At 54.2% G+C, this 19,695-nt stretch overlaps 2 protein-coding genes across 4 annotated transcripts; both read right to left on the bottom strand.

The window, feature by feature from the left end:
* Positions 1-5,945: 5,945 nt before the first annotated feature.
* On the bottom strand, positions 5,946-11,795 carry DOK3 (docking protein 3). Its single transcript, XM_008143135.3, is given in 8 exon segments — positions 5,946-6,810; positions 6,904-7,076; positions 7,170-7,269; positions 8,915-9,220; positions 10,124-10,291; positions 10,293-10,496; positions 10,498-10,544; positions 11,744-11,795. Coding segments are annotated over 8 exon segments (1,731 nt in total). The 3' UTR covers positions 5,946-6,129.
* Positions 11,796-12,272: 477 nt separating this feature from the next.
* Positions 12,273-17,574, bottom strand: DDX41 (DEAD-box helicase 41). Of its 3 annotated transcripts, XM_054717772.1 has the most exons (17): positions 17,367-17,574; positions 17,167-17,277; positions 16,753-16,912; positions 16,598-16,672; positions 16,416-16,476; positions 16,153-16,289; positions 15,665-15,737; positions 15,419-15,572; positions 15,205-15,341; positions 14,222-14,384; positions 13,976-14,107; positions 13,642-13,713; positions 13,429-13,525; positions 13,142-13,291; positions 12,993-13,064; positions 12,781-12,891; positions 12,273-12,609 (listed from the first exon to the last, which is right to left on the bottom strand). In XM_054717772.1, exons 1-17 carry the CDS (start codon positions 17,391-17,393, stop codon positions 12,473-12,475), a joined length of 1,869 nt encoding a protein of 622 aa, XP_054573747.1. In that variant the 5' UTR covers positions 17,394-17,574; the 3' UTR covers positions 12,273-12,472. The 3 variants fall into 3 exon arrangements, with proteins under 3 accessions (XP_054573747.1, XP_008141367.2, XP_054573748.1); XM_008143145.3 differs by having other exon boundaries at positions 13,976-14,384; XM_054717773.1 differs by lacking the exon at positions 13,642-13,713.
* Between the last annotated feature and the right edge of the window lie 2,121 nt (positions 17,575-19,695).

The following is a 19,695-nucleotide window of genomic DNA, read 5'->3' as shown; positions in this document are numbered from 1 at the left end:
CCTTTCGCCTCGCCCAATCACGAAGTCCGATCACGCTTTGCGCTGGAAAGCACGGCCCGCCCACGTCCCCTCCGTGGGGCGGGGCCTTGGCTTCGCGAAGCCGCTCGCCCAGCAGCTTGCGCCTCCCGCTGGCCGAGTGCAAAAAAAGCAACCTTCGGAGACAATTGTCTCTGAACATTAATTTCCTCCTCGGAAAAATGGGACAGTAATACCCGCTTCGCAGGGCCGCGGTGAGGACAGGTATTGTTTGGGGTAAGGCTCAGACATCGGCGGCTCCAGAATTTCTAAATCGGAGGGACTTGGTGGGGGGCACATATCGTAGCGGAGTTATGAGGGGGGAACCAGGGAACTGGAAGCTAGGTTTGGAGAACACTGGCTCCGCGAAGGCAGACAATAATGGCAGGAGCGGATGGAAACGGAGGGGATCCTTGGCTGGACGCTGAGCCTGACCTGTGCCCCTGCCCTCACTCCCACCCGCTGACCCCGGGGCAGTGAGCAGCCCGCTGCCCTGCGACCACGGCTCAGCGTGGACACCGTACAGCGTGGACAATGTGGGATGGGCTGTATCCTGGCACCTAGAACAGGAGGCACCTCCGCTGGGAGTGTGTCCGAGTCCCTACTTTGCCGCCCTCCCCCCACACACCTCCCAGCGCAGGTGTAAGGGGAATGAAGCAGGGACAGGAGTGTGCGGGTGAATGAACAGGAGTCCACCCTTAGCTACTTCTAGGACATGGCCGCTGCTGTTCTCCCTCCTCCACCATCATCACATTCCCCTCTTCTGCATCATTCCCCTCACTGCACACACTGCTGTAAGAGTCTCGTGTTTAAAATCCTCTCTTGACCCCACCTCCCTCTCCAGCTATGGCTCTTTTATTCTCTCCTTGAGAGTGAAATTCCTTGAAGGAGTTATCTGTGGCCCTGTCTCTACTTGTTTTCCTTCCGTTCTCTCTTGAACCCACTCCAGTCAGGCTCTTGTCCCTCCAGTCCTCTGAATGAATTCCCTCTTCTCAAGGTCTCCAATGACCTAGGGTTATCAAATCAATGGCTTTCTCAGCGTTCCTCTACCTCTGCCTAGGACAGTGATGGCGAACCTATGACACGCGTGTCAACACTGACACGCGTAGCCATTTCTGATGACACGCGGCCACTGAGGCGGCCGCATGCCAAGGATGAAACATTTGCTGCTCCTGAGGATGAAACATTTGCAAAATAATGTTTTTTCCTTAAAGTGACACACTACCCGAGTTATGCTCAGATTTTTGGCGAAGTTTGACACACCAAGCTCAGAAGGTTGCCCATCACTGGCCTAGGAGCACTCCAGGCTCCTCATCTGCCTCCCAACCTGGCCATCAGATCTTTCCCCTCTATACTAACTCCCTAAGACCCCATCCTGTCCTGTGGCTTTCAATAACACCTACATGCCAAGGACTCCCAAGTTATATGTCCAGCCCTGACTTCCCCCCACGAACTACAGACGCTACTATCAACTACCTGTCTAATCTCTAGTTGGATGTCTCCTAGATATCTCAAATCATGTCCCAATTTAAACTAGTGATTTTCTCACCTCCCTAGCTCCTTCCCCATCTCAGTAAATGGCACCGCATTCATCTGCCTGATCCGATAAGAACTACAAAGTTATTCTTCCTTTCCCTTCTCTGGTATACTCCCGACTCTGCACATTCCACCTGCAGAATGTGTTCCACATCTAGTCGCTACTGCCACTAGTGTCGTTGCCACATGTCTCGTGTCTGGAAACCTTAATAGTCTCCTAACAGATCTCCCTGCTTCTACCCTTGCTCGCTCCAGAATTTTCTCCCTACAGCAGCCAAAGTGATATTTTTAAAGCAGAAATCATACCACATCACACTCTGCTTTTAGCATTCCTAAAACATTGCACCTAAAATAAAACTAAAATCCGCCCTAACCGGTTTGGCTCAGTGGATGGAGCGTCGGCCTGCAGACTCAAGGGTCCCGGGTTCGATTCTGGTCAAGGGCATGTACCTTGCTCGCTGGCATATACCCAGTGGGGAGTGTGCAGGAGGCAGCTGATCGATGTTTCTCTCTCGTCGATGTTTCTGGCTCTCTGTCCCTCTCCCTTCCTCTCTGTAAAAAAAATCAATAAAATATATTAAAATAAATAAATAAAACTAAAATCCTTACATTGTACGTGACACTAATAAACTGGTTCCACCTCCCACTACTTTTTTCCTTGCTCACTCCACTCCAGCCATGGTGGCCTCCTCATTGTTCCTTCAACATGTCAAGCATATTCCTGCCTGAGGGCCTTCTGATTGGAACACTTTTCCCCAGATATCTAAACAACAGGCTCTCTTACTTTGTTCAGGTCTCTGCTCAAATGTCGCCTTGCGGAGCCTTCCCTGATCACACTGTCTAAAACAGCACCCCCTGACACCTCACCTGCATCACACACTAGTCCCTTATCCTGCTTTATTTCCCCCATAGCACTTACTACCAGCCGACATCATGTTAAGTGTTTTTTCATTGCCCTTTGTTCCCATTCGAATGTCATTCCAGTGAGAGCAGGGGCTCGCCTGTCTTGTCCTCCATGTCCCCAGTGCCTGTGAACGAAGGAAGGATTGAGAGAGTGAAACAGCAAATAAGCAAAGGAAGAGAGGGCAGCCCGGGGTCCTAGCAGTCCTCCAGCAGAGAGGACACTGGCACCAGTTCCTTGGACCTCTTGTGCAAGCTCAGGCCTAGGTAAAGCCATCAGAGCTCCTGGCATAGGCAGCCCCTGGGTAGGAACAGGCCCTGGGCTAGGACACAGTGCCCCCTGGTGACCAGGACACTTGCAACTCCAAGGCAAGGCCCCTGAAGTCCTGAAGGTTTCCAATCTGGTTGAAACCTCAGAGTAATTGCCATGAAACAAAGAGGCTTAGATTCAAAAAAATAAAAAAAATTATATTTTTATTGATTTCAGAGATGGAGAGAGAGAGAGAGAGAGAGAGAGAGAGAGAGAGAGAGAGAGAGAGAAACATCAATGATGAGAGAGAATCATTGATTGGCTCCCTCCTGCACGCCTCCACTGGGGATCGAGCCTGCAACAAAGGCATGTGCCTTGACCGGGAATCGAACCAGGACCTGGTTCATAGGTCGACGTTCAACCACTGAGCTATGTGGGCCGGGCTCGAGATGCATTTTAGATGCCCAGAGTCTAGCATCCGGTTGTACTCTTTGTTTGTTTGTTTGTTTTTGTTAATCCTCACCTGAGTATGTTTTCCCATTGCCTTTCAGAGAAAGTAGAAGGGTGGGAGAGAGCAAGAGAGAAAAACATCGATGTAAGAGAGACACATCAATTGGTTGCCACCCGCATTCACCCTGACCAGGGCCGGGATCAAACCTGCACACAGATATATGCCCTTGACTAGATATTGAACCCGCAAGCCCTCAGTCAGGGCCAGTTGCACTCTTAAATCCTGAGCTTGTGGGAGAGGTCTGTGGTGAGGATGTGTAGTTAGTCTGTGAGATGTAGAGACAGAATTGGCTCACTTAGGGCTGTAGTTCCTAATCTTGGACGCACACTGCAGTCACCTGGGGAATTGACGAAATCACCCTGCTGGACTGAAGCCCCAGCCCGTGGGTGTGGGCCAGGCATGGGCATTTTTTAAAGGCTCCCAGGTGATTCTGTATGCACCCAGGGTTGAGCTACACTGTGTCTGATGTCAGAGTCCAAGCAGAACTCAGGCAGAGGAGGAGGGAGGAAACCAAGTGAAGGAGGGCTGTCAACTACTGCTGAGAAGTTGGGAGAGTCCAGGTCACAAAGGGAGTCCAGGTTGCTTTTGTTTGGGGGAACAAGGAGGTTGGTGACCTGGATAAAAGCGATGTAATGGGAGATGAGTTGGTGGAAGGGAGAATGGGAGGTGAGAAAATGGAGATGAGAGGACTCAACAACTCTTTTGAGGACTTTCTCTTTGAAGAGGAACAGAGAAGTGGGGAGACGCTGAAGGAGAATTCGAGTTCAAGGGAAACTTTCTTTTATAGATGTGAAATTATAGAACATGTTGGTGTGGCTGGAAATGATAATGATGACGACGATGGACTTAATGGGTGGAAGAGAGGGGACAGCTCCATTTGCTGAGCTGTGAGGTGAAAGGAGCTGGGTCGGAGCAAAGATGTCTTGGGAACAGGGTACTTCTGTCATAGGTCATGAAGGAGACGGTGCAGATGCTGGTGCACTTGTAGGTGAGGTGGTGGGAGGGGGCACTGGTGGTGGGAGGGGGCACTGGTGTCTGTCCCTAGAAGCCAGCAGAGGGCACTGGTGTTTGCTGCAAAGCATGTGAGGGAGGGTCTGTGTGCCTGTGTGGACCCCGAGTGCCACTGCCCGGAGCTGCAGTGAGGAGGTGCGGGCTGTGGACCTATTTTTTAAAATATTCTAAATAGACATTTTATTTTGTTAATTATTTTTTATTTTTCAATTGCAGTTGACATTCAGTATTATATTAGTTTCAGGTGTGTGAATGGACAGGGATGAAGGGGAGATGTGAAGGTCTTGAGAAGGAGAAAAGCAGCTACTCGGGGATGCAGGATCTCTGAGCAGCATGGAGAGCCTGCCTGTGTGAGGTTTGAGATCAGTCTGGTAAAAACAATGCAATCAGCCTAGTTGCATGAATTTCTCTGGCTGTGGGCAGCTGCCAGGCACAGAAGAATGTTGGGCCACCCAAGGCTGGGCTTTGCTGGACAAAGATGGAAGGAGAGAGGAGTGGGTGGGGGTGACTCAATTGGTGGAGCACAGAATCTACGTGGGACAAGGATGGAGCAGTGGACAGCAGCCATGCAGGTAGTCAGCGAAGGTCACTGTAGCTCCGGGCAGTGGGGAGGAGCCGTGTGTGCCACGCTAGAGGAAGTGGGCCGGAAGGAGAGAAGGAGGTGGCCAGAGGCAGATGCTTGGAAACAAGATTGTGTCACTGTGGAGTGACAATGGAGAGTTACTGGCATGAAGGCAAAGCTTTCGGTGTGCCAAGGGCGTTGGCAGCTGAGGCAGAGTTGTGGTCAAGGGGCCAGGAGGCCAGGTCCTCAGGGGCCTGATGCTCTTGTACATGAGGCCCCAGGGACAGTGACAGGAGGTAGCATGAGGGGAGGACAATAAGGAAGGCACTAAAGTCTTTAGGAGACTTGTTTAAATCCCTCTGGTTCGAGGCTCCTTGAACACAGCAATGTTCCCAGTGCCTGGCACAGAGTAGGCACGTGGTAAAACACGCAGCAGAGAATTAATGAATGTATGCCTAATGTGTAATTTGATCTTTAGCCTTGACAGTTGAGGAAACTGAGGCCAGGGTTCGCTAGAGTGTCTGAGCACTTTTGCTTCTCAGCAGGAGCAGGGTTTTGGGGTGTGCATACACGATGAAGTCCCTTCCACCCACCCCTCCTGCCACCCCCATCACCTTCTCCCCAGCTCAGAATTCCCAGTCTCCAGTTGGACTCCCTCAAATTTGGCCTCCACACTGCTCCTTCCATAGTCCGATTGTTCCTCCACTGAGAACGAGACCAAGATCATTGCAGGGTGGTCAGGCTTCTCATGCTCAGCCACTTACTCCCTCTTTGCCCCTTAAGCCTCTGTATACACACTTTTCCCTTCCTCTCTGTGCCCACTGTGCCCGCCCTTGGCCTGGAAGCCCTGGGGCTCCCTGCCCGCCTGGTGCAGCCCTGCCTGCCCTTCACACTCCATCCAGAGGACGCCTTACTTCTCTGCCCGACGGCACATGGAGCCATAATTGCCTGCACCCTGCCCATCTGCTGGATTGGACTTGAGACCACTGGTAGCAGAGGTCAGGCCCAGGTCATCCATGTCCCTAGAAGCCAGCAGAGGGCACTGGTGTTTGCTGCAAAGCATGTGAGGGAGGGTCTGTGTGCCTGTGTGGACCCTAAGTGCCACTGCCAGGAGCTGCAGTGAGGAGGTGCGGGCTGTGGACCACAAGGCAGGACCAAGAGGGGAGCCAGAGGCTTTATTCTCAGCGGACCTGTACACTGTACGCCAAAGGGCTGGCAGGGCTCTAGAAGGGCCTCCTCAGGCCACCTGCCTTGGCACCAAACGCCAGAGCAGAGGCAGAGTTGTGTCCCCAAATATCCATTGTTTGCCCACCCTCTCGTCCCAAGCCAGGTCACACCAGGTGTTCAGGGCCTATCGCAGGGAGCTGGGCCCTTCTTCCGCTCTCGGCTCAGCAGCGTCACCAACTTGGCCTTGAAGCCTGAATGGGCACCAGAGCGGCCAGAGACCCCAGCCTCGTCGCCATTGTCATCAAGGTCCAGCTCCAGCAGCCGTCGGTACTGGGCCTCCAGGCTGCTGTCATGGGCTGGGCCAGGCCAGCCCAGGTCCTTGCTGTTGTGGTAGATGGGGCTGGCTGGGGGGCTGAAGCCACCAGGGCCCTCCTGCGCAGAGCCCCCCAGGTCGGGTGGTGCAGGGCCAGCTTCTAGGGCGCACAGATTCTCATAGAGGTGCTCAGCGCCGGCCAGGGGCCCGCTGGCCCGCTTGCACACGGCAGCATACAGCCCAGACTCCAGGGGCAGAGGGGGCAGGCTCTGTGGCCCAGGCTCGGCCAGGCGCACCCTATGAGAGTCTGAAGGCTCAGACCCTGGGGGCAACTCCCGCAGCTCTCCAGGAGGCTCAAGTGAGGGCAGGGAGGTGGCCCGAGGCAGGGGGCAGGGCCGAGGCCCCACCAGCTCAGGCAGCCGCTCCTTCTGGCGGGTGATGGCTGCAGCCACGACACCGCACAGGTCTCGGGCTCGGGGGCTGCTGAAGGCGAAGAGGCCCTCACCTGAGTCACAACGGCGGCCAGCTTCGAAGGAGAACACGTCCTGGTCATGGGTGACAGGAGTGGGTCAGAGGCCAAGGGATTCCCCCATCTCCCACTGTCCCCAGTCCCCTCCACTGCAGGCCCAGTGCCTCACCTTGTCGGAACCAAACTTGCGCAGGAAGTGGTAGGGCCAGGTGTAGAGGACCTGCGGGCTGGCTGGCTCGCTCAGCTGGATGGCATCTTGGCCCAGCAGCAGGATGTACGGCCCCTTCAGCTGGCAGCGGGTAGCTGCCTCTGTTCTCTGCACCACCACCGGAAATGTGCCCACTGCAAGCAGAGGGTGCAGCCGCTACGGTCCCCCAGAGGCCCCAGCCCTGGGTGCGGTGGCGCTGAGGCTGCCCCTGCCCCTCCCTGACTCACCTTCCTGCCAGGAAGAGTAGATGGAGTTCTCTTCCATGGGGACCAGGCCCCTCTTGGGAGCCTCCGCCTCCCCTGATCCGGAGGAACATTCCCCTATGGCCTGGGGAATGGGTGAAGGTCAAAGATTAGAGTTCCACCCCCCTACCCTCCGGCCCCAAACCTCTTCCTGCATCCTTTTCTTGTGGAGAGATGCCACCTGACACATTGCACAACCCTGGGCACCCCTCTGAGCCGATTTCGCTCCTGTAATCTTACCCTTCCCTCTGGGGGTACTGAGAGCTGTATAGTAGGGACTCACTACAGGATGGTCCCTCACCCTTGCATTAGGCTAGGGACCAGGCCAGTCCATATGTGTCCTCCACAGCTTAGAGTGGTAAAGGGGCTTCGGGGATGTGAACAAGTGAACTGGCCCTTCACTCCTCCCCCAGGCCTCTGGCTCCATCTCACCCCTCCCTACCCCTAGTTCCCGCATGTAATTCAGACTGATCTCAGCACCTCAGCCATGACCACATGGCCCGTTGGTAGCATGGCCAGGGAAATGAGTCTGGTGGGTTCCTTAATTTCCATAAAATGCTGTGGGTTCCTCGCTGGTCACCTTGCTCCTATTCATTTCTTTTTCTTATTGTTTTTAAATAAAAAACTTAAATACACAATATAAAATTTACCATTTTAATCGTTTTAAAGTGTATAATTCAGTGTTTTTTAGAAAAGTCACAAGATTGTCCAATCATCATCATCTTTATCTAGTTCCAGAACTTTTCATCACTCCACATTAAAACTCTGCTCCAGCCCCTGGCAAATACTAACCTGCTTTTGATTGCTATGGATTTGCCTAATCATACAATAGGTGGCCTTTTGTGCCTGGCTTCTTTCACTTAGTTTAATGTTATCGAGGTTCATCCACTGTGAAGCATGTCTCACTCCTGCATTCCTTCTTATGGCTGAGTAATGTTTCATTGTATGGACAGACACATTTGGTTTATCCATCATCAGCTGACAGACATTTGGATTGTTTGGGCTTTTGGGAATAGTGCTGCTCTGAATGTTCTTGCGTATGTTTTGTTTGAACATGTTTCAATTCTCAAGAGAATTGCTGGGTCATATGGTAACTCTTGTTTCACGTGTTAAGGAACCCACCAGACTCATTTCCTTTTGGCCCATTACAGACCCTGTGAAGCTTTAAAACTCAGTCCCTAGCTCAACCCCACCAGAGGCTTCTCCTCTCACTCTTAGTAAAACCCCAAACTCCACATGTGGCCCAAGGTGGTTTCAGCTGGCTTCCACCAGACCCTCTCACCTCCCTCCTCCTGGGCCCTCCCACTCCTTGCCCTCCAGCCAAACCAAACTTTTCTCTGCCTCGAGGCCTTTACCACACTGCGCTCCCTCTGCCAGGACACTCCTCGGATCTGCAGGATCTGCGTCTGGGACGCTCTCCTCAGGTGTTTGCCTGGTGGGTTGTCCTTGAGGACTCAGACCTACTGTCCCCTCCTGGGAGGCCTTCTTAGACCATCCTGCCTAAGGCCCCCTGGTTTACTCCTGGCCCCACCCGCCTTTCATTTTCTCCATAGCATGTATGACCAGCCGAGATTTTTCTGTGGTTTCTGGGCTGTTTCCCAGGCTCTAGGTCCTTGGCAGGTGCTTGCTGAGTGACAGGATGTGAGTGAATATGGAATGAGTAAGAGGGAGGTGAGCTGGTCCCCCTGGGGCCAGACCTTGGATGCCCTGCCCACTTGCCCTGTGCTCACCGGGAAGGCCAGCTGGCAGAGGGGGCCCATCCATTCCTGGCGGTGCTGTGCGGCCAGCAGGTGGCTTCTCTCGGTGGTGGTGAGCAGGAAGGCACCGGTGTCCCGGGGGCAGCTCTCACCATCAGCTGGCAGCACCGACACGCAGTCGGCCAGGCGGATGACCCGCCGCTCTCCCCGTCGGCTAGGACCTGCAGACCTGTCACATGCTGGCCCCATGCCACCATCCCGGACTTCCCAGCTCTCCAGCCGTGCCACGCCTGATGGGCCACCTGCATAGAGCAGACCCCACACCTTCCGCCAGGACTTCTGCGGGAGATGAGGATGGGGGTGAAGACCGCTGAAGCTCACTCAGCAAACACTCCTGGTCACCCGGGCTGGCCTTCACCTCCCACAACTCGTCAGGGCCTCAGAGAAGGTGGCCTTGCCACAGCCAGCCCAGCAGGGGGAAGAGTCTGTGCTTGGGGTCAGTCAGCCCTGGGTTAAATCCACCCCACGCTTTCCTAACTGGTACCTCCTTAAGACTAGTGTCCTAGTCTCTCAAAAGGTCATGACAATGTGAGGCTAGGGCTTCTACTGGATTATGTCTGTAAATTATCCAATGGCTAAAACAGACCACTTGACCCTGCTGTTCTGTTGGTGCCCAGCCTCACACCCCCCAAAGGTCACTTGGGCCACGGGACATGGACTATGGCAGGAGGGAGGCCTCTTTCTCATGATGGCAAGGAAGGAAACATGCAAATAGCGTCAAGCAAAGGAAACAGACCGTTTATCTGCCTGGGCAGCAGCTGCAGCTGAGCTGTGGGGGTGCAGAGCCAGCTGCCTGAGGAGAAGTGAACCCCTTACTATGTCCCATGACAGGCTGGGAGGAGCCGAGCCCTCTTCTGCAGGGTGGGGCTCCACCTCTGGGGGCTCCTCCAGCTCAGCCCCTGGCCCTCCGAAGGGTGGAAGGCTGTTGGATTAGCAAGCCTCCCGGCTGTGCCCTGCCCCAACGCTTGGGTTCTTAGACCCTTCTGACTCTTGGCTTCCCCATCTATAAATGAGGCAGGGTCTCCCCAAGGCCCACTCAGGCTCAGCTCTTCTGCTCAGGCAGAGGATGGGCCTCTCTCCCATCCCCACATCTGGGTTAGATCCCCCAACCCTGATTCCCATCACCATTCTCCCAGGTCCAGGTGTGGAGGCCAAATTATCCTCGGCAGCCAGGGTCCCCACCTTGCCAAACTTGACGTGCTGCTGGTACAGGATGCCATCCTTGATGGGGGTCTCCAGAGGCTCCATGGCCGCAGAGGGCCGGAGGGCCACCACTCCGAAGGCCTGAGGAGACTGGTGACAGGCCGAGGGGAACTCCTCACACTTCCCCTTCTGGCCACTTCCCCTCCCTCTGTCCAGAGAGGCAGCTGCATGACTGGGGGAGGGGAATCCCTCCTTCAGTAAAGGAGCTAGAATAGGAGGCGGGGCATCACACATTTCTACCTTAGGGTCCCAGCTGGCCAAGGTGCTCACGCATGCCTGGCAGAGGCCTCCGACCGACCGCCTGAGGGCAAATGACCCATGCCTGCACCTGGGTCAGCTGGCTGTGAGCGAGCATCAGGCCTACAGGCTGGCTCCCCAGTCAGGGGCTCTGAAGCCTTCCCTGATCCTCAGGGGGCAGTTGTACAACCTGGGACCTGCATTCCCACAGCCAGACTGGCAAACTTTCTTTCCTACTTGCAACCCTGGTTGGTTGGCTTATCCTTATATCAAAATATTTTTTTAAAATATTTTATTTTATTGACTTTTACAGAGAGGAAGGGAGAGGGATAGTTAGAAACATCAATGAGAAACATCGATCAGCTGCCTCTTGCACACCCCCTACTGGGGATGTGCCCGCAACCAAGGTACATGCCCTTGACCGGAATCGAACCCGGGACCCCTCAGTTCGCAGGCCGACACTCCATCCACTGAGCCAAACCGGTTTTGGCTATCAAAATATTTCTAATATTCATTTGCTCTATCTTCACAGCCCCTATTGCCAGCCTGAGCATCTCCCTTTTAATCACCATCCCACCTGGGCGCACTCATCTCTCCCCTTTCTAAACCTTTTCTGGCTTCTCACTGCCCTCAGGTCTAGCCTGGGCTCCTCAGCCCAGCACGCAAGGTGTTAAGTGCTGACCCCAGCCCAACCCCTCCAGGGCACCCCTCACTATGTTCCTCTGGGTGCCAGCTGCTTACTCTGGGTGGACTTCCCTCACCCCTCCATGTTGTCTGAGAACACAAAGGCCCCAGCAGTGTGCCCGTCCTCATGTGTGGCTCTGGCCACGTGAATGTAGGTGGCAGGTCCCCACTGGGCCCCTAGGGAGCTCATATGTTCTTTTTAAGTTTTGCTTCCTGCTAGGGGCCTATTTTTTTTCTTTGCCTTGCCTTGCTGGAGGCCAATAACTTGGCTCTAAATGTGGATCTGAATTCTGAAAACAGCCTCATGTCATTCATTCAAAGCCACCTCTGGAAAGGAACATATAAACAGGCTAAGGAATATAATTTGGGGGTCATAAATGGAGTGTGTTGCTTCTCAGGCAGGAAATTTTTTCCAAGTCCTGCACCCGGCTTTGTGCCAAACATGGACCACACAGCCCAGAGCCCCGGCCTTACAAACCCAGCCCTTTGCATTCTCATTGCCATTTCAACAATGAGGAAATCAAGGCTCAAACATTAAGTAACTTGCGAAGGCCACACACCAAGTGACAAACATGGCTTGAGCAACTGCTGTCCTGCTGGGATAAGCATGTGGCCTTGCACATAAGTGTCTGGCACAGAGGAGCCACCACCAGCGCTGGTCCTCTGCCTACCCCTTGCCAGATGTTGAAATCCTGGTCCATTTGTCAACATACTCGTGACCACTGCCCATGCTCGTTACGTCTGATCTCTCTCCTAGTCACCTGTGAGCTGCCCAGCAGAGAGCTTGGCACAGAGCATATCAGAAACTGCTTGTAGCCTCAGTGGCAGTCCTGTGGCACCGGCTGCTCCTCAGCAAACAGAGCGGAGGGTTTCATACCAGGAACAGGGGGCCTGAGGCAGGAAGTTGCCTCTCAAGGGGCCCTAGCTTTACACAATCGACAAGGAGGAGGCTGGGGCAGGGCTGGAGGTTATAATGACAGCCAACCAGAGAGACACAAAAACCCCGTCAAGGATTTTGCCGTGTCTGCCAGTGTGGTGCATCCAAGTCATAAATAAAGCTAGATGCCTCCTGCCACAATCTAGCCATCTAGATGTTGGGGAGAGACCCAGGGTCTGCCTCAGAAGGGCTCTAGAGGTCAGAGGGTGAGGTGGCCAGGAAGTAATGGGCAGACAAGGTGAAGCACAGAGGCAGGGCTGGGGCTGAGACTAGAGAGGGTTGTGCTTTAATGGCAACTGGGATAAAGGGGAACAATAAAAGCAATTCCAGAGGCACAGAGGGCAGGCAGCCAGGCCCAGCCTAGCCCAAGCCAGCTGGGCCGAGGATGCTGGCTTCGTGTCCAGGGTCTGGTGTGTGGGAGGCAACTGGGACCCAGAGACTGAGGCCTCTTGGAGAGGGATGACAGACGGCTAGAAGTCCATGGAGCTGTGGGCCAGGTAGTCCTTGCGGCCGATGTTGCTGACCTGTTTGGTCTGCATGGCCTCAAGTTTGGGGCAGTCGGTGATCCGATGGCCCAGGCCCCCGCAGAAGGCACAGCCTCGTTCTCCTAGGGGCATAGGGAAATGGAGATCAGCATGGTGACAGGCTAGGTTCTGTGCCTCAGACCTTGTCCCCCCCTCAAACCCCCCCCCCCCCCCGCCCCTCACGTGCAGTGTAGACTTGTTTCCTGGTGTTCCTATCATGCCCCCCTCTGGACTACCTCCCGCTTCACAGTCACCTCCGATCTCCAGCATGGACTCGTCCCCACAGTGCAGCACTTGCAGCACAGGTGGCACCTTCTGCTTGGCCTCCAGCAGCAGGGCTTTGAGGTCCATCAGCACTGACTCATCTGTGGGGGCAGTGGGGAATCATTAGGTCCAACCCTGGGCCCCGTAGCCAGGACCTGTAGGACTCGGGAGACAGCGGTGGTGGCCCTGGAAGTAGACTCACCGCAGGCCTTGTTGATGAAGGTGGTGGCGATGCCTGTGTTTCCTGAGCGCCCAGTGCGGCCTATTCTGTGCACTGCAGAGAGGAAACAGTCTTTGGCCCACTGCCCATGTCTGGGGCCTAGCCCGCACCCCAATCCCACAAGCTCCCACCGTAGTTCTCAATCTCCTCAGGCATGTCGTAATTGATGACGTGCTGGATGGCAGGGAAGTCCAGGCCCTTGGAGGCTACGTCTGTGGCCACTAGAACATCCTTCTTGCCCTCCCGGAATGCCTCGATGGCCTTGGTCCGTTCCTCCTGGTCTGGGGAGGGTCAGGCGGGAGCTGTCAGGGTGACAGCAGGAGCCTGGGGAGTAGTGGCAAGCTAGCCAGGCAGGGAAAGGGTTAGGTGAAGGGCTGCTATAGCACCAGGTTCACGCCTACACATATGCCATCCTGACCTTTGCCCCCATGGATGGCCACGGCCTCGACCCCCTTGAGCAGCAGGTACTCATGGATGGCATCCACATCTGCTTTCTTCTCTGCAAAGATGAGCACCTGTCCGGAAAGGCCACCTCTAGTCACAGGGAGTGTCTCCACCCAATGACCCTAATTTTCCCCAGCATCTTGCCCCATTGCCCTCTCCCCTCTTGGAGGTCCTGGGCTGCACTCACGGGCGGGGGTGTCTTTTGCAGGCACTCGAGCAGATACACCATCTTGGCCTCCTCTTTCACGTATTCCACCTCCTGCCACCACAGGAGCTAGGTCAGGTGATCCTGAGAACAGGCTCACCAGCCACAGTGCTGCTGCAGAGGCTGGGTCCCCCAATCCCATCTAGGAGGTGATTAGAAGCCTCTTGCACCAAGGGCTGGACACCCTAAGAATGTTTCCCACTAAGGGTTGAAGCTTGAATGGAACTCCTAGTGCCCCCAAGGTGGACCACCCACTCTGCTCCAATCAGCTTCAAGGGAGTCGTTAGACCCAGCCCTCAGTGGTGAGACTGCCCACCTGTATGACATCTAGGCTGGCGGCCCCAGCGCGCCCCACATTGATGGTGACAGGCTTCACGAGGGCACTCTTGGCAAAGTTCTGTATCTTCTTAGGCATGGTGGCACTGAAGAGTAGGGTCTGTCGCTGGCCCTGAGAGAGAGCTGGGGCTGAGGACACATGGGGGCTGGGGAAGTTAAGCAGCTGGGACAGTGGAAGGGCAGCCCCGAGGGTGCAGGAGTACCCTGGCCAGGCAGGGACAGGTACCTTGAAGTAGGAGAAGATGGTGCGGATGTCACCCTCGAAACCCATGTCAATCATGCGGTCAGCCTCGTCTAGGGCCAGGTAGCGACAGATGTCTAGGCTGACCATCTTCTTTTGCAGCAGATCCATGAGGCGCCCAGGGGTGGCCACCATCATGTGCACACCACTGGGACCAAGAGAGATTGTGAGGTCAGGCTACCTGCTCAGCCCTACTTAAAGGCCGGCTCTGTGACTCCCCCCCCCACTCTGGCCTCCTTCCCATCTCTCCTCACCTGTCCCCTCCTCATCACTCCCACCACTTTGCTCAGGGTTCAGTATATGTCACTACTGGAGCAGGCTGCAGCCTTCTCGGCCAATGCTATCTGTATTCTGGAGCTCTTCCCACCCATGTTTTGACCTCTGCCATTTCCCTTCTCCCGGGTCATTCCTCTTGCCCCCAGGAGGGGGCTGTTCTTAATCTCCAAATAGCCTCAACCCGCACTCCCCCAGCTCCCTCCATAGGCAGGAAAGGGCTCACTTTACTGGCACCCAGAATTCAACTGTTCTGTATCTTCCCTGAGGCTGGGATGCCTATCAAGCAGGGACTGGGTGTGACCTGTCTGTGACCCCAGACAACTGGTGATATCTACTGGGGTCTGACTGCACTGTGTGGAAGAGCAAGGGTCCAGCCCTGGCCCAGTGCCTTAGCCTCCTTGCTGGACTACATACTGAATGACCCTAACCTTTCTGAACACCCCAGGCCCCCCATCTTTGTCTTCTGCCTGGAATGCCCCAATCCTCTAACTTTCCAGATGCCTTTCTTCCATTTGCTATGTTCCCACAGTCCCTCATCACATCCCCACCCCACCCCAGCTGACCTCTGCATGAGACTGGGAGCTCTTTTAATTAGGCCTCTGCAAGGATCTGCACAATAGCTAAAGCAAAGGATCATTCAGTTTATCTAGACGCTTTGGGGAGGCCCTGGGGTGAGGGGTGCTTATGCTCACTGTCGGATGGTCTCCATCTGCTCTTTGACAGACATGCCCCCGATGCAAAGCGCACAGCGCAGGAGTGGCGAGCTGTCCTCCTGCAGCAAGCGGCAATAATACTCCAGGATGCCGTGGGTCTGCCGGGCCAGCTCTCGCTGCAGATACAGGGGCAGGGGCTGGTACCAGGAGACAGTCTCATTGGTGCCCTGCCCTCCAGGCCAGCCTATTTTACCGAGGGACAGATAATGAGTCCATAGGGCCCTTCACGCTTGGAGAAAGGTAATCTCTTTTCTTGTTCCAGGCAGAACATGATGACAGGCAAAGTGAACACCAGCGTCTTGCCTGAACCCGTGAAGGCGATGCCTATCATGTCACGGCCGGACAGACTGTTGGCAGAGGACAGGCCTGCGGGTCAAGTTCAGCAGAACACAGGAACTGCCCATCACTGCCCTTCTCCGGGCCCCAGGTCCACACTCACATGGTGGGGATACCCTGGATCTGAATAGGCGTTGGGTGGTGGATGCCTTTCTTCTTCAGGCCTCTCAGGATGGCTGTGGAAACAACCCTGACATCACTCTCATGTCTCACAGGTACTTTATCAGGCCCCAAAGCCTGTAAAACTGCCACCATTCCCCTCAAGTTACAAATGATGAAACATAGAAACAGAGAGAGGGAGAGAAAAGTCTGACAGACAGACCTGTTCAAAGCTCCTAGGCTAAATGGAGACAGAATTCACACCCAGATCTGTCTAAGGCCAGCCTCACTTGTCCAATTAAGCTTCATAGTGGCACAGAATAGTGAATATCTTCAGCTGGCACAACTGAAAAAGGAGCTTAAAGAAACCCCTCCTCAAATCCCTCCGTCCCCGCTGGCTATGCTGCAGCTGCTGAGGTCAATGGGAACTAGGACACAACCTCACAGATATTTGACTACCAAAGTGTGGTGCCACTCCCACTCCCCAGGTACCTGCAGGAAATTTCATTTCCTTGAAGCTCTTGATGGGGGGTGGGATACCATCTCCTTCCACCAGGATGTGGTATTTTTTCCGTACACGCTCATGCCGCTCTTCAGACATACTCAGGACGTAACGGGGAGGTGTCCAACTGTGAGTGGTGGTAGGGGTTAAGAGAGGCCCTGGGCATAGCTGCCTTTGGCATGTTCCTGCCAGTCTCAGCCACAAACTATTCCAGGTAAGGGTAACTGCTTTTCCAGAGACTATAAAGATATACCTGGTTTTGATTGGATCATCATATGTGATTCCCTTGGCCATCTCCTTCACTGACATCAAGGCTGAGAAGAGAGATGTGGCTCAGGGCTGGCTTCTTCCCAGAGGCCAGGCCCTTTGAGATATAACATGCCTGTGTGGGAGGAGGTTCAGTCCACTTCCTCCCTGCCCAGGCTACAACCATACCTCGGCCCTCAGCCACACTCTCCAAGATCTTCTCTTCTTCCTTCAGCTGCTTTTCCTTGGCAGACTCCTTGCGGGCTGAGAAGAAAAGCAGACAAATGTCAGAGAGACACCAAAGCAGTGCACCAAGCTGAGCCTCCCGCCCCTGCTGAGCCCACCTTCAGCCTTCTCTTTGAGGTGCTGGTGTTGATCCAGGAGGCTGACATTGGACTGAGGGCCCAGAGGGATGTCGTCCTCATCTCCCCGGTGATCACTGCCACTGTCCTGCTGCTCCTCCTCCGCAGCTCCCTTGCGTCTTCGCTGCAGCAGCTTCTGGAGCTGAGGGTCCAGCAGCGCCCCTCAGAGCCAAGCCCGACACAGAGCTGGGCATCGCGCCCAGGAGCTGCGGCAGGATCCTGGCTTCTGAGAGAAAATCGTGCCCCGAGGTGCAGAGCTGCTCTACCCCTCAGATTAGGTCGCCAGTCCCTCGGGTTGTGCCTGAGGCCACGCTCCCGCGTAGACCCCCTCACTCCACAGACCACTGCGAAACACCCACCCCCTACCCTCATTCCTCCTTAGACCCCGGCCCTCACCAGCAGCTGTCGGCGCTGTCGCAATGGCACGTAGGGCACATAGTCCTCGTCGTCCTCTTCCTCCGCCTCGGAACGGCTTCCGGAGGCGGTCGCCTCGTCGGTACGAGCCCGCTGCAGAGACCCAGGAATCAAGCCCGGAACCCCTTCCTCCCCGTCTTCACGGCGACTCGCCACCCAGGGGACCCCAGCCTTTCTCCCACCTTCCGTTCCGGTTCCGAATCCTCCATCCTTTTCTGCACGCATGCGCCCCACAGCAGTAAAACCCGCCTTACGTCTGAGATCCAACCAGATGTAAAGAAGCAGACGTCGGCGCCTAGCAACGACCTCTGAGAGACGGATCGCGCCGAGGGACAAACTTTCTCCTGAGCCGCTGTCTTTTGGGGCGGCGTCTACGTTTTCCCTGTGGCAATGCAGCTGGCAGGTCTGAGGGCGAAAGCATCAGGCAAAGCATTGTGGGATGCGGGAGGATTTGAAGCATGAGCTAAAGGCTCACACCGAGTCCGGTGGCAGGGGTGCTGCCCCTAGGGAAAACCGTCGCTCAGAGCATGACGTCATGGCGCACGCACGCCGGCGGTCACTGCGCCCTCTAGTGGTTGGGGAGCCCCGGGGCCGGACCTCCATCCCCCGCAGGCAGGGTCGAGCGGGCAGGGTGGAGCTTGCGGAGTGACTCAAGCACTGCCGCTCTGACTGGAGTCCTCTTCTGAGCACCTATGTTCAGAGTAGTGAGTGGTAAATAAAATACTAATGACGGTGATTTTCTACTGAGGGTCTGTACATATGTGTGTAAGCTATTATTATTGTAAATGCTGTAATAGAGCTCAGAGGGAACCTGAGACGACTTCGAGGAGACAGACTGGATCAGAGCTTCCAGGGAAGTGTGGAATCTCAGAGCAGGGAGCGGAGGAGAGGAAGAAAGAAGGTCCAGCAGGAGTGATCTGCCATGTGCAAGTGCAGATTCCCAGGGAATAAAGAGATCAATTGGCCCACATGGAGTAGGGGCAGTCAGAGCAAGGGTTGAGGAGGTAATCTGAGCTCAGAGCATGCAGGGCAGTGACTGTCAGTAATTTTGGCATTGGGGACTGAGAGGAGTGATGAGTAAGTGCTGTCCTTGTGTCCTGGGGATTGTGCAGTGCTGAAGCAGATAAAAGATGAGCAAGATGCAAACCTGGCTTGTGAGATTATGGATTAGTTGAGGAAACAGAAAATATAACCAGTCTTGAGGTTAATAAGTATTAAGACGGTGGAATCATCACAAAAGCAGAGCAAACTGATTCTCATAGTAAAAGTGTCTTCTCAACTGGGATGTGAAAAATAAGCAGGAATTTATGACAGAAGGGTAATCTGCGAAGAGGCAAGTATGTGAGCAAATGTCAGGAGATCTAAGGATGTCAGGCCTAGCTGGAGACTGAGGTTGTAGGTATGGCTGGGTGAGTGCTGGAGGCAGAAGCCAGGCACAGGGGGTCCAAAATGCCACTCACATAAGTCTTTTATCTGTAGGAAAAGTGCTGCTTCAATCAGACCTGCAACTTTCAAATAAGGCAGAATTTTATTATTTTTAAAAAATGTCTTTATTTTAAAATATATTTTTATTGATTTCAGAGAGGGAGTTAGAAAAATCAATGATGAGAAAATCATTGATTGGCTGCCTCCTGCACACCCCATACTGGGGGATCAAGCCTGCATGTGCCCTGACCGGGAATTGAACTCTTGGTGCATGGGACAATGCTCAATTCACGGAGCCACATCTGCCAGGTGAGGCAGAATTTTAGATAGCTGTGCCAATTCAACTTGAGGGCAGGAGGCTGGTGCAACAGTTAGAGAATGAGAGGAACACAGGTAATAAATACACAGAGAAAGGTTTCATAGGAGTGTCCATACTTCCTGGGAACTGGAATTGTGAGCCTGTGGGCAATGCTGTTTCACTTCTTTAGAAGAGGAAGCTGGCACTGACTGCTAGCCAATGGTGGGGCTCAACCAGGTGAAGGGGTGGGGTGGGAAGAGGGAGCAGTTTCTGATCCTGCTCCCAACACTACATAAAGGTACTTAGTCACCCTAGCTGGTTTGGCTCAATGGATAAGAGCATCATCAGCCTGCGGACTGAATGGTGCCGGGTTCGATTCTGGTCAAGGGCACATGCCTGGGTTGTCGGCTCGATCTCCAGTAGGGGGCATGCAGGAGGCAGCAGATGGATGATGCTCTCTCATCATTGATGTTTCCATCTCTTTCCCTCTCCTTTCCTCTCGGAAATCAATTAAAAAAAAAAAAAAAACTTCTTTAAGGTACTTAGTGATTGTGTGGCCACTGCCTCCATCACTCCCCACATGAGCTAAAGAGTTGATTTTGGTCAAGAAAACAACATTGGGGGTAACAACAGGTGTGTGAGGCATTTTTAGCAAACCTATTATATTAAAATTTGAATTTACAAAGCAGATCTAATGGGGAAGGGAGATAGTTTGCTTTACTTTACAGAAGGGTTTATCCTCTTAACTGTCAAGTACTTAAGCTACATGTCTTATTCCCATTGGAAAG

Source organism: Eptesicus fuscus, chromosome 6, assembly GCF_027574615.1.
Source record: "Eptesicus fuscus isolate TK198812 chromosome 6, DD_ASM_mEF_20220401, whole genome shotgun sequence".
In the NCBI taxonomy this organism is placed as follows: Eukaryota; Metazoa; Chordata; class Mammalia; order Chiroptera; family Vespertilionidae; genus Eptesicus; species Eptesicus fuscus.
This window is presented reverse-complemented; position numbering and strand designations above follow the sequence as displayed.

Bases quoted from the DNA above. Each gene is read 5' to 3' on its own strand.
- DDX41 (XM_008143145.3), bottom strand. From the start codon at position 17,393: ATGGAGGATTCGGAACCGGAACGGAAG. The intron at 15,342-15,418 runs GTAAAATAGGCT...CTGTATCTGCAG, and splicing joins GACTCATTATCTGTCCCTCG to CGAGAGCTGGCCCGGCAGAC. The intron at 14,385-15,204 runs GTGAGCATAAGC...TCTTGGTCCCAG, and splicing joins CAGATGGAGACCATCCGACA to TGGTGTGCACATGATGGTGG.